The sequence below is a fragment of the Oryzias melastigma genome, linkage group LG5, assembly GCF_002922805.2.
Source record: "Oryzias melastigma strain HK-1 linkage group LG5, ASM292280v2, whole genome shotgun sequence".
NCBI classification, from domain to species: domain Eukaryota; kingdom Metazoa; phylum Chordata; class Actinopteri; order Beloniformes; family Adrianichthyidae; genus Oryzias; species Oryzias melastigma.
The window spans coordinates 34,552,266-34,565,956 of record NC_050516.1 but is presented as its reverse complement, the minus strand read 5'-3'; the positions used below and the strand labels follow the sequence as shown (position 1 = coordinate 34,565,956).

The window sequence follows — 13,691 nt, the reverse complement described above, 5'->3', positions numbered from 1 at the left end:
TCTGCCTTTTGCACCTCTGAGTTTACCACAAAGCCTCTTTATTTTATGTAACACCTCCTACATTTTTGTCAGAAATATGTGATAAAATAACAGAAATGTAATTTTCTCTGTAAAGGCAAGTTTGTGTACAATGATGATGGTAAAAACTATAAATTAACTAATTATTTACTCAGACAGTAACTAGTATTTTCTGTTTAAACACCTCACTGACATTCTTTTTCACTATTATTAAACTATAATGCATAAAATCCTTTAACTGAAGCACCTTCTATGCAATATTTATAATGTGTTTAAACCATAAAATAAATACAGTAAAGAATTTGAAGAAAAAAAAAAGAATAAAAAATGTGAGGAATGGCGTTGAACCTTCCACCCCGAGGAGGCGGGACTTTTCTCATTTCGTAAGCGCTGTTTTTGTCACGTTCCCGGCTTCCGTACGGCTCAAATCAACGGAGCAGGACGAACAGGAAGCGACTTTCTTAAATCCTAAATCAAGTTTTTTTCATGTTTTCTGATTGCACAATTAACCGTCGGTTGATTCCGTTTGTCCTGGTGACCAATCAGTGTGGACCTCGCCGCTACGTCACGTCTACGGCTGGCGTGCCAAAGGAGTGACCACTCCGATAAGACTGCCCTGCCCCTAGTATCACAACAGACCAGCATGCAACCGGAGCCCGTCGCCTGTGTTTAGACTTCTCCTTAAACCCACCGAAAGCTTTCGTTATTCACCGTAAAAAGCACCGACCGCCGAACCGGGGTGAGTTCCGTCCAACTTATTGTTGTCACGTGACCGTCACGATGACCGATGTAGCTGCTATCATCAAACTTTGGAGAAGGCCTCCAGTCTTGTGAGGCTTTGAAAACTTATCCCTTGTAGAATATCAAGAATAGCAAATAATATAATTATAAATTAGACCCATTATTGACGTGTGCGTTGTTATTCAAAATGACCCAACTTTATTGTTCCAGAAGGTTGTGTCAAATTAAAAAAAAATTCCCATCAAACCTTTTCAGTACGGAATACACGACTTAAAAAAATATCATGTCATATGTTGCTTAAAAAGTTAGTATAACCAGCCAAAAACAATATTGTCTGATATCACGTGGTTTTATTGGTGATAAGGATTGTGGGTAATGTCCTGCTGTTTAGAATAGTACTTTTTCCATAAACTTTTGTGAGCTGAAAATATTCATTAAAACTGTAATTGAATGTATTTTTATTAGATTAAAAGAAGAAGATTTTTTAAATTATAATTTTGTACCTTAAATTGAACAAATAGTGACCTTTTGACCTAATGCTTTTCTGCATCCAGCTGACACACATCTGCAGCTCACGTAACACATCTGATAAACCAATTAGGATTGAAAATATGGACAACTGCTCCATACAAGAGGGGTTTAGTTAGCTATTTGAGTGACTGAAGAGTTTTTTTGTCGCTCCTTTGGTGTCACTCCTTTTTCTGAAGTTGCATTTTTTGGTATTTTTAACATGTTCTTTTGGTATTTTTCTCACGATGGAGGACATATATGAAGAAAATTAAGCTTAAAATTGGATTTCTGAGTATTCATTAATTCAAATTGTTGTGAATCAAGAGCAGAAGAACAAATTCTGTTGGGAAAAGCTTGTAGGTGTGACAAACTCCATGGAAACTACATTCTGATGCATCCACTCGTAGACAAATAGATCCATGAACGTCTTTGTTTTTATGTGTCTGAGCTAGAATCTGGGTCAAAACTTGCACAGCTGGATAGCTCGGATCTTGCTCGCCGTTTTTTGTTGCTCCGGTTATGTCAGGTTTGGGGTGTGAAGGGCTGTAAGCTAACAGGAGGGCATGTAAACATGGATGTCTGGAAAGGGGGCGGGGTTAGTCTGTGCCAACAGTCCCGCCCACAACTCAAACTCCTGCCGCTCTGCAGAAACTTTGTCCTAGAAAATGACATGTTTTTGTGGATTTGGATCAAATGGCATAATTATGAATAAAAGACCATTTTTAAAGTAGATGATTAATAACTAAAATGTTTGTATTTGATATTTTATGAAATTGCGTTAATCCTATAACTTGTTTTTTTCCTAATTTTGTTGGCTCAATCTTCTCTTGAATAAGACCAGGGTTTTAAAAAAAGACAGCTGATGCTGAGACTGTTTTAATTTGTCAAAAATATTTTTATAAAAAGATAAATAAACTATCTAAATGTTTGTAAAAGGCGTCCACTGGGACTTTGCATTTTTACTTATCCTCTTTAGGCACAACAGCTTTTTTTTTTTTTTTAAATAAACTTTATTTGATTTTAATTTTGCTTATATTTATTTTTTTGCAGTTAAACTTTATGTTTCAGTGACAAAATAAAACTTTATAGTGTTTCCTGCTTCCATATTCATAATGCAGAATAATAATTGTTGATATTGTTTTTCTCTAAAAACTATAACCCCTTATGCTCTCGAAAAAGAAGATCTCACCTTTTGAAGATCGTCTTAACAAGAACAGCATCTACTGATTCAATCGACCCACTAATAGCGGGTCTTAGTGGAGGTTCAACTGAAACTCGATCTGTTCTTATCACAGACCATGTGGCTGCCTATGATTGGGATGACAGCCCTGCCACACTTAGGAGGGCTCTACGGTGGCTTCATCACGCGGAAACAGGTTAAAACCTGGTACCCGACGCTGAAGAAACCCTCATGGCGCCCTCCAAACGCGGCGTTCCCTGTGGTGTGGACGTGTTTGTACACAAGCATGGGGTAAGCCCTGGACACACCGACTCTACCGTCTCAGAAAATATCTCCTCATTTAAGAAAAAATCTCTGCAGATACGGCTCCTACCTGATCTGGAAAGAGCTCGGAGGTTTTACCCAGGATGCTTTGGTTCCACTGGGACTGTATGGAGCGCAGCTTGCTCTGAACTGGGCCTGGACTCCGATTTTCTTTGGTGCACACAAGCTGAAACTGGTAAGTTTAACACTTAATACTGTGTTTAAGGTCAAATGTACTTGTGTGATTAGAATGCATCATCTTCGGTCACATTTAGGCGCTGATCGAGATCGTGCTCCTCACTGGGACCGTCGGAGCCACCATGGCGTCCTGGTATCCCATCAGCAGCACCGCCACTCTACTCATGGCGCCCTATCTCGCCTGGCTGTGCCTCGCCACCTCCCTCAACTACTGCATATGGAGAGACAACGCAGAGGACAAAGAGGAGTAGGAGGACACGTGTGGTTTAAACCATTCCACTTCTGAGCCAATTAAATCTGCTTGTAAAAACCTTCTAGTCAGTCTCACTGTTTAGCTGTGTGCTCATCGTGACTTCAGAAGTTTACCGATTCATCATAGGAGCAAATTTACAATGAATCATTCAGAAAGTCTCTTTATTCAGTTGATCGTGCCTTTAGTGTCTCAAGTTTTTTATGAATTGAGCAATTTCATTAGGAGCAAAGGTGAAGCAACCTGGATTTAATATATGATCATAATGTACACGCCCGTGTTTGTTGCTTCTTCTCAAGGTTAGAAGAATTACACAATTTTAAATGTACTTTAAAAAATTGTCTTAAACATGTTTTCCAACCGCTTTCTTCTTTGAATTTACATTTCTATGTTTTGAACTCATCTCCCTTTACTAAATGTAATTCTACTTATTTGGAATTTACTATATTTTTTTAGGCTAATTTGTAGTTTAGCTAAGATTTTCAGCCACATGCTAGCTGTTTTGCCGAATTTGGGCATTTGTTCAGGTTTTTTTTGTTGTTGTTGCTATTCTGGCGTTTTGCAAAGATTTCATCTACATGCTAGCTATTTTGGATAATTTAGGCTTTTTTATACTAATTTTTTGGGCTAATTTGGAGTTTAGCTAATATTTTACCTTAATGCTAGCTATTTTGGCTAAATTATGCTTTTTTTAAAACTAGTTTTTAGGCTGTTTTGGAGCTGTGCTAATATTTCAGCTACATGCTAGCTAATTAGGCTGATTAAGGCTTTTTTTAACTGTTTTTTGGGGCTAATTTAGCTACCATATAGCTAATGTTTCAGCTATATACTAGCTATTTTGACAAAATTAGTTTTTTTTACCTATTTTTTTAGGTTAATATGGAGTGTAGCTAATATTTTACCTTTATGCTAGCCATTTTGGCTACATTTTAGGCATTTTGTAGGCTGTTTTGGAGTTTTACTAAGATTTCAGCTACATACTAGCTTTTTTGGCTAATTTTGCCCCTTTGTTCTGTTTTTTAGGATAATTTGGCATTTAACTAATATTTTAGCTGGCTGTCAGCTTCAACGTTTTTAGCTAATAATTTCAGTATCTTCAGCTATCAGTACTAGCATCTTCAGCAGCCAAATTCAACTAACAGCATTCACACTAGCATTTTTGCAGTTATTGCTATACATCTACTTTGAGACTATTTTCTACACAGTTGATCCAGTTTTTCCTGTTTAGCTTTTAATTCCAACATGTTTCATAAAAACCCACAGGGATTAGACGTGGAGGGCTGGACTGTTTTGCTTTTCTCTAAATTAGTTTTAGCATTTTTTAGTGATAACTTTTTCTTCATAATCCAAATGAAAGGAGACAATTTAAAAACTATAGACCATAAATCCAGTGCACCACTAGTAAAAAGAATAAAGGCCATCAGTTCACCTCACTATGCTGCTAACCATCTTTTCTTTCATTAGAATTCACTCATATAGTTCAACTATTATTAGATTTTGTTGATATGCTGACATCTTTACTGTCAATAACTTACAAGAAAACAGGACATTTAGTGATATTTTTGTCAAATATAAAACAACACTAATCTAAAGATGCTAGGACATGTGACTTTCTGGTTGAGTCCAAATTCACTGAGTTCTCATAAAAACTTAAGTCAGGGATCCTTGGATTTTTGCAATTCATGCTCACCCAAACATGATACCACAATGCATTGTGGTCTATATTTTCCAATATAGTGAGCATCCACGCAGTGTTTTTGTAGAGACTTAAGACATTTCCAGAACACTATAGTTTGTAATTGGAGATAAAAAAGAAACATAAAAAAGGGTAAATTGCCTATTTCTTGCACCAACTGGGGAGTGAATTTGGACACAAGTCTTCCTCTGTCTCCAGTGGATTTACATTCTGTGTAAAGTTAATGAAAGAACACGAGTTCACAAACATATGTATAAACTTTATTTCTATACAAGCAACAGTGGGGAAAATGGTGTTTTAAGAGGTAAAAAGTTATTTTTCTGGAGCTTTCTCTGGAACATCCTCAGTTTTAGAGGAGAACCTCTCCATTAGAGTCTTCCACAAGCCCTTCTTTTCTTCATCCATGCTTTGTTGCATACTTCCTGCACCGAGAAAATAAAGCATTTTTTTTTTCAAATTGTGGGAAAATCTTTATTGAAGAAAAGAGAACAGACAGTAAAAGTGTGATTGTGAGTCCTTACCTGACAGGAGGACTCGACACTCTTCAACTGTGACTCCGGTGAAGCTCGTGTCTCTCACTCGAGGAAACTGAACAAGACAGAGATCAGAGCTTTTATTTCTAAAGTTTTCTTTTGATGCTGAACCAGGATAAACAAAGAAGCCCATTTGCATGCGTGCTATTTCTCTCTGCTGGTCAAACCGTGGTAACCAAGGTAGACGAGCCATCCAGAGGGTTAACCGGCCATCTGCTGAGCTCATGTTTGTTTTCAGTATAGGTCCAATTTAGTTGAAGTATATTTAAACATTAACCTCGTGTGGTTTACTTGCATTAAAAGTAATGAGACCTTTGCTCCAAACAGTTTTATTATCATCCACAAAGAGGAAGGGAGCAGTTAATTCAGATGTCACAGCAGCAGATTTATCTTCATGTTTTCATGAAAAAAACAGACTGAGAAACAATTTTTAACCTACAAAAAAAAAGGTGGATGTTACTCACTCTTTGTCTGTATACATTGCCGTTAATACGAGCCAAACTTTCATACATCTGGTCACATTTGTCTGGATCTGAAATCTAGAGAGAATTAAAATACATCAAAAACCAAACAGGAGAGTCCAAACTGTTATTGATTTTTTTCTGATTATCAAACATCTGATGGTATTGGGGTAATTAGAGAGCAGGGATTTGCATGGGCAGTGCACTCTAGTTGATCGTTAAATTCTTTAGGTCAAGCATGTATGATATATAAATGTACTTTTGATAAATTAAAAAATAAAAGGTAAACTAGTCTTTTAATTACAAGGACTCTTGAAGGAAGGAGCCTAATTGGTAAAATTCTTAAACACCAGAAAAAGGCAAAAATCAAATCTCAAGATACACCAGGTTGTTGATTTTGGTTTATATGATGAATTTTATTTGGATTTACTTTTTAAATAAAGTCTTTTACAAATATTTTTCAAATATTTAGTGATTACAATTGAGTGAATTCCTATGTTGGAATCTGAACTTTTTTATTCTTTAAAAAATACAGGAGGATATTTTTTTAGGGGAAATTAATCATCAGTGTTGCATATTTTAAGATTAAAATATGATAAAATATTAATAATGGGTGCGTAAATTCAATTAACTTCAATTGATGGGTGTGTAAACCACAGCAGGCTACAATTTAGTGTTATAATTATATTTTACCCACATTTCATATACATTTTATTCAAGTGAAAAACAATATAAGCCCAGTTTAAACAAGTATTTGCAACATATATTCTTGCAGTTGGATTGTAAAGTAAAAATACCTAAATAATAATATGCTATTTTTGTTAAATCAAACTATTGATCCTCCATTTTTTAAAAATAATTTTAGTAATAGCGTGCTGCAAATATTTAAAGAAATAAACTAAAATTATATTAAACATAAAATGCAATTACAGTGTTTTAAACAAATGAAAACCAAGTAAACAATTTGATCAAAAACACCAACTCAGCAATTGAATCCTACAAAAATACTTCTGATGCATTTTTAAAATAATTAAACGGCTATATATATATATATATATATATTGTTAGTTAAAGCTTGTTTCTGTGTTATATATATATACACTACAGAAATTTCACGTGCATCAGTAGCCGGATCAAGGTCGTCAGCTGAAGACTTTAACTCGCAATTATCTTCTTAGCTTAGCTTCGTAGCAGAACATCTACCTGCGTGTTTTCTCCCTCACGAAACGCGGAGGCGACCCTCTGCCGCAGGAATGTGCCCAAATCACGACCCTTCTTTGTCTCATCTCGAGGCCATTCCTCGCACAGTTTGAGAAACCGTCTGTACCGAGTCGCAGACATCTTCAATCACGTAACAGCACAGTCAAACGGCGAGGGCGATGGAATTTTGGGCTCTGTCGCTTTCCGTACTGGTGTTACATCTAAATCCTTCCTCCCCGTTTGACCCTTCTTCATTCCTGACGCCGCCGCATGTTAGCAAGATGAGCGGAGCCGGTGCGAAAAAGAGCCCTTCGACCGGAGTTATGGGCTGGATCAGCTCCACGTGTCGTTTTGTAACGGACAGAAACGATTTTAAAAGGTGAGATTGTTTCATTTATGCTAAAACGAACCTCTATATTGGTCATTAGCTGTGTGTAGCTAGCTGTAGCATGTTCTAAACATGTCCTTGCAGTAATCTGTATCTAACACATTCATCATCAAATGAAACATAAAACAAAGGTTCATATATACTTAAAAAATATATATTTAAAAAGAGGACTATGTGAACATGTATACATTTGTTTTTATGTGTAATTGTGACTAATGTAGCATCTCTAAAAATTAACTACTGTTAACTTTTGACAAGCACATACATGTGTTGGCTTTAAAATGTTTTGAAATAGCGAGACTTGAGAGATACTACAGTAAAATTACATAATACATGTAAAAATAACAAAGAAGGAAAAGATGAATTACTGATAGCTTAGATCAAGTGTTAAATGTATTTTCGACCAAGTTTGTTTTACTATTTTCTTGTTTACTTCTTTTATATTTGTTTTAAAACCCTTTTAATTGCTTTTTTCGTACTTTGTGTATTTTTTTAGTCTGTGCACCAGACTAAGACTGAATCTGTTTAAAAAGATGGAGTTGAAATAGTTTCATTTGGCAATAATGTCACGTCTGAAAAGGCATTTAATTAAGTCTGTAAGTGAAAGAAAACTATCTTAATTGTCCTATATATAGTAATGAAAACTCTGTTTTTTTTTTTGTTTGTTTTTTCTATTTTTCATATTTGATTTTCAAATTAAAGAACATTTTTATCATTTTCTTCCTCCAAATTAATTAAACTGGCTGTATTAATCTCTAAGTTTATTTACCGGCTTAAATCTCATACTTAAAAAAAAAACTTTATTTAAATATCAATATAACAAATTCACAGCAGTAGTACATCTGATTACTTTGTTCACTTCTTGACTGAACCTTTTGCTTTGCATCATTTTGCTTTTGTTAATGTTCATAAAATGTTTTTTTTTTCCATGTAAATCACTCTTTTTTTTAACATTTACTTCGTTGAATTGAATCTGTGTTTCACATGAAACAAATGTAACTAGATCATAATTAAAGCTAACTCTTATTCTTTTTTCAGGAATCTTCTTGTCAACTTAGGCTTGTTTGCTGCTGGTGTTTGGGTGGCGAGAAACCTTTCAGATTTTGACCTGATGTCTCCTCAGCCTGTGACATAGCGCGGCTCCACGGCGTCAGAATGATGGTGAGATCTCCCTCTTTATGGATCCTGGAGTTTTATACTAAAAAATCGAAACAAAAAAGGAAATGTATTTATTGCAGAAGCAACTAAACCTAATGTGTCAGGAGTTGTATTTGTGTCTGACATCTTGTTTCTGCTCTTTCAGGCCTGTTGGACCAACAAAGAAGAAAAAAAATGTAAAAGAACAACAAATGTTCATAAAAAGTTGTAGTAAATACTTAAATGTTTGAACTATTTTCCTGTTTTTCATCCAAAACACATTTTTGTTTCTTTTTTAATCAGCATCGATCACCCGTAAAGGCAGATTCAAATCTTTTAGTCTCGACTTTTCTGTTTGATTTTCATCATGTCTGCTGCGGAGCACTATGTGGCAGCAGCTCAGCGGTGTCTGCGCGTGGGCAGAAAATCCCTCTCCTCCTCTCAGAGTCTGGACCTTGCCGCTCAGGTGACCGCCGTAGATTTGGGGCTGAAACCAGCTCTGTTATATGACAGTAACGGCGCCGGTGTGGAGCAGCTGCAGCAGTATTTGAGTTCCCTGCAGTCTCTCCAGCTTCTCTCTGAATCTCTCCTCACAATGGATTTGAATGGAAACTGTCTTATTATTAACACAAGTGCAGCACGTTCACACCTGGAGCGTGTGCTCTCTGACGGCAGCGTGGCTGTGGTTGACGTCAGCTCCTCACTGGAGAGGCCGCTCATTGCAGACCGTCAGACGCAGCTAAAAACCACGTTTCAACATCTGCAGCTTCTTGCTGGTGATCTTCAGCTCCAGCAGCCTCAGAAACCTTTCTGTGTTGGGAGCAGGTGTGAAGAGTGGAACCTGTGCACGGTGTTCGGCCTCCTGTTAGGTTACCCTTTCGTCTACTGGTTTGATCAGGCCGAGAGCTTTGAAAACTGTCTGTCCATGACCCCTCTGACGCTGACGACGGCTTCGGCGGCGTGGCGGGCTGACGGTCACAGGAGCGGTCTGTACTCTTTCAGCGTCCCAGCCGCTCTGCAGGAGGAAACCAGCTGCACCATGGAAAACTGGAAGCTTCATCTACAAGAGAGATTCAAGGAGCAAAACATATTGAAGGATTTAAGTATTAGTCAGTCCACCGTTACTTTACCCTCAGTCTGTTTGTAATTCTCACACATGTTGGATTTTTTTTAATTATTATGAATAAAATGATCTTCGTTTTCATTGTTTCTCTTTTTTTTTTTTTTACAAAATAACACTTTAAAACAGGGGTCTCAAACTTGCGGCCCGCGGGCCATGTGCGGCCCGCAGGATAATTTGCGGCCCGCGTCTTCATATGAAAGATTACTGTTAGTGCGGCCCGCAAGGCTGATATGAATAACACTTGCTGTGTGCAGAGCTGAACAAACCAATCACAGTGAGGTATATGGCTCTGGAGGCGGGACATCGGTGGGCTGTCCAGTACCTCCTCATTCTTTCATTCCTCCAGTCAGGTGGGCGGAGGAGGAGCCATGAAGCACTGAACGCGATTCACGTGACAAATTCGCGTGCCCCGTGCGGGGAATTTGCTGCTCGCGGCTTATCAAAAAATGTGTTTCTGTCGCGCACCGCGTGTAGGAGAAGCTACCAGCTCCGTCTGTGGATGTCTCTCTTAAAATGAATACACATATGATGTCGAGGAATACGTTTTTTTGACGTGTGGACTGTTTCTATTAAATCAGAGCGCCACAAGCTCCGAATCAAACTGAATCAAAATAAAGAGTTTTCTCTAGTCAGTCAGTCAGTATGTGGTTTCTTCAGTAATATGTATCTGTTTTTTTTTCATTCATTTTTTTTAATATATGTATTTATTTAATTCATTATTTTGTGTTAGAAATAAAGATATTTGAGAACATTGGAACGTTTTATCAGCGATTTTCTTGTGGAAATGCTGATGCGGCCCAGCCTCACCCAGACTCTCCCTCCTGCGGCCCTCGGCTGAATTGAGTTTCAGACCCTTGGCCTAAACGAAATGCGTCACTGTGCACGTTTCTAAGTCTATGTTTCCCAGTGAGAGCCCCAAGACATCACTGCTCTAGAGGAGATCTGCATGGAGGAATGGACCAAAATAACAGCAACAGTTTGTGAAAGCCTCGTGAAGAGACTTTCAGAAAATGTTTGAATGTTGTCATTGCTAAGAAAGGAGATATAACAAAGTATTCAGATGAACTTTGATGATGTACGCCGTAAAACTAGGACTAGGACATGATTTCTGCAAAAGGGCAGAAGTTCATCAGAAATCCACCTCTGAGTCGTGTTTTATGGAGTAAGCTAGCACTCATTTCCCATCATCTCTTTGTTTACACTCTCTCCTGGTAGCTCACAGCCCCTTACAACCTCAAGCTAACATTAGTGGTGCAACCAAAATGCTAGCAATATGGTAGCTATCCAGCTGTACTGGAGACAGATGCTAGCTCAGAGGAGGAGCTCGTGGCTTATTACTGTTGTAGGTCCTACGTCACATCTACAGTCTTTTTCTGGCTTTTTTAGTCTGATCCTAATTTAAAATAAAAAATAAATAAATCCTCAAACGTGCTCTTTAAGTTGCTCTTAAAAATTTAATTTGTGTTATTTTGCATAAAAATGTGTTTTATTCAGAACAACTGCATGAAGCTAAATGCTTCTCTCTCCAGGTTTTACTTTTCTTTAGAATGGACAAGAAACCTTAAAAAACTGGATTAGTTGATTATTTATTTATTTACTTTCTTCTAAAAAAAATAAAAAATAAAAAAAAAACAGGCGAATAGTGTTTTAGAAGGAACTAGTTAGTGTCGCGGAAGGACGTGGTCTACCTGCAGTTTTCAGGAAGTCCGTGTCGCTGCAGCCAGCATGTCTTCTCTCCTGCTGCCGCATGGATGGATGGACGGTTCCTAAATCTTTCTCCAAGTTTGTTTCTCATTTCACAAAGTCGCCGCTCAGCGTTTGTGTCGCCAAATTACCCGGAAATGCTTCCAGAAACTCCTGTTTACCCACGCGCGTGCTCTGAAAACAGACTCCTCGCGTGTTTACCTGGACTGTACCACTGCGCCCCCCCCCCCTTTTTCACGTAATGGTACGTTCCTGGCTGTTTGCCAAGATGCCTCTCCTCTCGACGTCATTTGACGTCATCATTTCTATGTCATATTAAATAATATCTTGGGAGATGATCTCATTTGACATCATTGTTGTTGCATCGGAAAGTTCTTGAACTGGACAGAAATTTTGACTTAGACACCTTTCGTTGGTAAACACCCACCGAGAAAAACCGAGACCCACCGAGACCCACCGAGGACCCTCAAGAGAAACATGACAAGAACCAGCAAATCTGCTAAAGTGGTTGCTTCTGAAGCCAAACCTTCAGAGCTTCCCAAAGCTCAGAAACCTTCTGATGAGGAGAAACCAACAACTTCTCCCGTCAAAAAGAATCTGTCCGCTCTGAAAGAAGAGCGTGACTTTCTCCTGCAAAAGCTCTTCGAGAGAAATGAGCTTTTATCACAACTGAAACAGAGGAGGATTGCCACTGAGGAAAACTGCATGTTGCACTGGGAGTTGCTGCAAGACATGCAACTAAAAGTGGCAGAAGAACAGCAACTCCGACAGAGACGTGAACAGGAGCTCCAGCGATGCAAACAGCTGGTAAAGGCCAAAGCAAAGAAAGTCCAGGAGGATCTGGAGGAACAAGCCAGCCTCAGACATGATCTCAGCACAAGACTGAGATTGAAGAGCAAACTGGCGGGCAGACTTCAGACTCAGGTGGAGGAGCTTTCTGAGCAGGTCACATCTCTGAAAACCTCTGTCCAACCTCTGGAGTCTGCTGACCAAGCAGAGGGTGAACCTGAACCAAAACCAGAAAAATCTGAGGATGTCCCAGAAGAAAAATCTGTGGAGACAAAAGCCTCAGAACCAGAGTTGGGTTCTGAACAGCAAGCAGTTCCAGAACCTTCCAAAAAGCGCAGGAAGCGCAAAAACAAGAAAACAAAGACAACCCCAGACCTGGAGGAACCAGAAACCAACTGTGGACCAGTCAGCCCACCTCTGGAGGATCAGGAGACTCTAGATAACAAAGATCTGGATCAAGTGAAAACTGAGGAAACTGACTCACCAGTGGTGGAGTCATTTCCTCAAGAAAACGTCCCAGAACCCACAGAAAATGTTGTTGAGGAGTCAGCAGACCAAGTCCAAGTTTCAGAACCAACAATTTTGGCTGAACCACAAGTGGCTGCAGAACCTTCCAAAAAGCGCAGGAAGCGCAAAAACAAGAAGGCAAATAAAAGCCCTGACCTGGAGGAACCGGAAACTGAGTGTGGACCAGTCAGCCCACCTCTGGTGGACCAGGAGATTCTAGATCATATAGAACTGGATCAAGTAAAAACTGAGGAAACCGACTCACCAGTGGTGGAGTCGTTTCCTGCAGAAAATGTCCCAGAGTCCACTGAAAATGTCGCTGAGGAGGCAGCAGTCCAAGTCAAGGCTTCAGAACCAGAGATGGTTTCTGAACCACAAGTGGCTGCAGAACCTCCCAGGAAGCGCAAGAGACCTCTGGAGACGGACACAACAGAATCTCCTCCCACCAAAAGACGAAGGATCTGTAGACCAGTCCTTGTCAGGACTCGTTTGGCCAAACGAAGAGCTGTCCTCAACGCGAAACCTGAGAGGAAAACAGACAAAAGTGCTCTGGGACTGCCATGGACCTTTCTGGAGGAAACTGACCCCAAAGTAGAAGTTTCACTCCCAGAACCAGAACCAGAACCAGAGATGGTTTCTGAAAAAGATCCCCAAGAAGAAGAGTCAGTGGCCAAGGACTTGAAAGAGCCATCCAATGTGGAGAAACCAAAAATCTCTCTATGGAGAAAATTAAAAAAGGCTCTGACTCCAGCAAGTTCGCGCAAATACAAGGCTGACACTCCTGCGGTCATACCGGATCAAACATCTACCGACCCGGATGAGGAGGAATCTTCAATTGACCAAGAACAGGAAGCGTCCATAGACCTAGACCTGGAAATGTTGGATATCGAAGACGAAACCTCCGATAACGAAGAAGGAATTTCTGATGATGAGGAAGAAACGTCAGATGATGA

The 13,691-nt window shown here is 39.1% G+C and overlaps 5 protein-coding genes across 5 annotated transcripts; 4 read left to right on the top strand and 1 right to left on the bottom strand.

Annotated features, from left to right (window-relative positions):
• The first annotated feature begins 405 nt into the window (after positions 1–405).
• On the top strand, positions 406–3,267 carry tspo (translocator protein). The gene is made up of 4 exons (XM_024271259.2): positions 406–757; positions 2,565–2,740; positions 2,810–2,948; positions 3,028–3,267. The coding sequence occupies exons 2-4, from the start codon at positions 2,568–2,570 to the stop codon at positions 3,199–3,201; spliced, it is 486 nt and encodes a 161-aa protein (XP_024127027.1). The 5' UTR covers positions 406–757; positions 2,565–2,567; the 3' UTR covers positions 3,202–3,267.
• Positions 3,268–5,134: 1,867 nt separating this feature from the next.
• LOC112144916 (ubiquinol-cytochrome-c reductase complex assembly factor 2) lies at positions 5,135–7,259 on the bottom strand. Its single transcript, XM_024269800.2, has 4 exons — positions 7,094–7,259; positions 5,894–5,968; positions 5,418–5,484; positions 5,135–5,318 (listed from the first exon to the last, which is right to left on the bottom strand). The coding sequence occupies exons 1-4, from the start codon at positions 7,229–7,231 to the stop codon at positions 5,209–5,211; spliced, it is 390 nt and encodes a 129-aa protein (XP_024125568.1). The 5' UTR covers positions 7,232–7,259; the 3' UTR covers positions 5,135–5,208.
• tomm6 (translocase of outer mitochondrial membrane 6 homolog (yeast)) lies at positions 7,233–8,867 on the top strand. The gene is made up of 3 exons (XM_024269801.2): positions 7,233–7,469; positions 8,517–8,639; positions 8,782–8,867. The coding sequence occupies exons 1-2, from the start codon at positions 7,270–7,272 to the stop codon at positions 8,611–8,613; spliced, it is 297 nt and encodes a 98-aa protein (XP_024125569.1). The 5' UTR covers positions 7,233–7,269; the 3' UTR covers positions 8,614–8,639; positions 8,782–8,867.
• An 84-nt stretch (positions 8,868–8,951) lies between these two features.
• Positions 8,952–9,819, top strand: lg5h1orf74 (linkage group 5 C1orf74 homolog). Its single transcript, XM_024269799.2, has one exon. It carries the CDS (start codon positions 8,983–8,985, stop codon positions 9,760–9,762), a length of 780 nt encoding a protein of 259 aa, XP_024125567.1. The 5' UTR covers positions 8,952–8,982; the 3' UTR covers positions 9,763–9,819.
• A 641-nt stretch (positions 9,820–10,460) lies between these two features.
• LOC112144913 (titin) lies at positions 10,461–13,670 on the top strand (the record flags this gene model as incomplete). Its single annotated transcript, XM_024269796.2, is given in 1 exon segment — positions 10,461–13,670. A coding segment is annotated over 1 exon segment (1,751 nt), but the record flags the coding sequence as incomplete, so codon positions are not given.
• Positions 13,671–13,691: the final 21 nt, after the last annotated feature.

Coding starts and splice junctions, on each gene's coding strand:
- tspo (XM_024271259.2), top strand. CDS start 2,568: ATGTGGCTGCCTATGATTGGGATGACAGCCCTGCCACACTTAGGAGGG. Junction 2,741..2,809: donor TGTTTGTACACAAGCATGGG/GTAAGCCCTGGA, acceptor AAATCTCTGCAG/ATACGGCTCCTACCTGATCT. Junction 2,949..3,027: donor GTGCACACAAGCTGAAACTG/GTAAGTTTAACA, acceptor GGTCACATTTAG/GCGCTGATCGAGATCGTGCT.
- LOC112144916 (XM_024269800.2), bottom strand. CDS start 7,231: ATGTCTGCGACTCGGTACAGACGGTTTCTCAAACTGTGCGAGGAATGG. Junction 5,969..7,093: donor GTGAGGGAGAAAACACGCAG/GTAGATGTTCTG, acceptor AATTCTCTCTAG/ATTTCAGATCCAGACAAATG. Junction 5,319..5,417: donor GTGTCGAGTCCTCCTGTCAG/GTAAGGACTCAC, acceptor TTCTCGGTGCAG/GAAGTATGCAACAAAGCATG.
- tomm6 (XM_024269801.2), top strand. CDS start 7,270: ATGGAATTTTGGGCTCTGTCGCTTTCCGTACTGGTGTTACATCTAAAT. Junction 7,470..8,516: donor GACAGAAACGATTTTAAAAG/GTGAGATTGTTT, acceptor TTCTTTTTTCAG/GAATCTTCTTGTCAACTTAG.
- lg5h1orf74 (XM_024269799.2), top strand. CDS start 8,983: ATGTCTGCTGCGGAGCACTATGTGGCAGCAGCTCAGCGGTGTCTGCGC.